The 1,546-nt window shown below is 43.1% G+C and overlaps 1 protein-coding gene across 1 annotated transcript in view; it reads right to left on the bottom strand.

Moving 5' to 3' along the window:
- T265_11809 (hypothetical protein) overlaps positions 1-1,504 on the bottom strand; it is a gene marked incomplete at both ends in the record, with an annotated part of 18,484 nt that extends 16,980 nt beyond the window's left edge. The window contains one exon of the mRNA XM_009178577.1: positions 1,487-1,504. Within this exon, the coding sequence (XP_009176841.1) occupies positions 1,487-1,504 (18 nt within the window). The remainder of the gene's footprint in view (positions 1-1,486) is intronic.
- Positions 1,505-1,546: the final 42 nt, after the last annotated feature.

A 1,546-nucleotide genomic window follows, 5' to 3' on the forward strand; every position in this document is an offset into this window, starting at 1 on the left:
AATGCTCATGTTTTTCTCAGCGTACGAACCTGTGCAGCTGGTGGATGGCAACGGGCACATGTAATCGACTCGAAATTTGGGTTTCAGTGATACCCTGTCAGAGGATTCTACTCCACCGTCGCTTGTGTCACCGCTTACATGACACCGTTGGTTGTACTCAGAAAATTTTGCATCCAGCGACCAGCGCTGAACCTGTTCAGTAACGACATTATCGGTAACTCTCAACGATTGTGCAAATAGCCCGTTGAAGTACTCGATACGAAACGCATAGGTTCGACAATCTCGAATATCCGAGAAAATTTGGGCCCAAAATTCTGCGGTACTATTTACACAAGGCTAAGCAAATTTATACAACAAACCTCATCGTTCGTAGCGTCAACAGATGCACAAGTCTGTCACCGACCAACACAGGTTAAGGTTGCACATCAAACAGCGTTGGGTGGAATGTTGTCTCAGTAGTGTGGCAGTGCGATCATGTGGAACTTATGAGAGGAAAAGTCGGGGCAGCCTCAGCAAACGGGACACGTACGCGCATGGGTAATTAGGTTAGCTGCACACATTCACACAGATTAATGCTGAGTGTCAGGATGACCTTTGTGGCTAGGTGAGTGTCGGGTACAGATGAACAGAACAAGTGGAGGTTAAAAGTACAAATGCGGAGTAAGGGGATGAATGGGAAAATAATCATGAGGTCATGTAAGATTCAATATAGCGAAAGTGCCACTGCTTTAGCAGCACACTAAACGCATGTCTGAGAGTATCCTTCCAAGTCTCGTGAATATTCGTCGATCGTTTGGGGTAAACTGAAATTAATTTCTCTGACCACGTGGTATTCTTGTTGTTGAAGTGAAGATGAGTGTTCAGCCGAGTCTCACTGTGTATCTAAATGGTTTCTTGTTAGCCTGAGTTTGCTTAATTGGATAAATGTTCAGCTAAAAAATTTTGATTTGGAAACTACTTCGTTGGTGTTACTTTCAACCTGCCTCGACAAATAAAATCCAGAAGACAAATGAGCACATGGCTTTGTCCCAGTGTGGCATTATGCTTGTACAATAATAATGAACCTTCAACTGTAAGTTTGCAAACGCGAATGCTCAAATGAAAACTTCATATGTATCCCTGTGGTGAATCAACCAGATGATCCAGAAAAGTACTTCCAGAACTGGTCGTTGTCACTAAAACATTCCCCAACGCTTAACTATACATGTGGTTATGCGCGTATAACATGGTTATACTGGCAAGAGGTTACGAAATATCACATGACAAATATAGGCAAGGCGTAAGGAGTTACTGTGTGATAACTTTTATATCGATGCTTATCCAACAACGAGCTACATGCCACCGTATTTAGGGTGAAAAATTTCGCGGTTCTGCGACTGTTAACCACGGAAAAACGACATTCAGCTGTGGTGCGCACAATGAGCTTTTGACCGTCAATCATCAAAACGGCGTTGCTTTACGCACAAAGATTGAATCCTTCACATACCGACATGTCTTGAGCCATCGATGACAACGTGCATAATTGGAATTTCAGGTTTACTTACGT

The sequence above is a fragment of the Opisthorchis viverrini genome (assembly GCF_000715545.1).
Source record: "Opisthorchis viverrini unplaced genomic scaffold opera_v5_595, whole genome shotgun sequence".
Classification (NCBI taxonomy): domain Eukaryota; kingdom Metazoa; phylum Platyhelminthes; class Trematoda; order Opisthorchiida; family Opisthorchiidae; genus Opisthorchis; species Opisthorchis viverrini.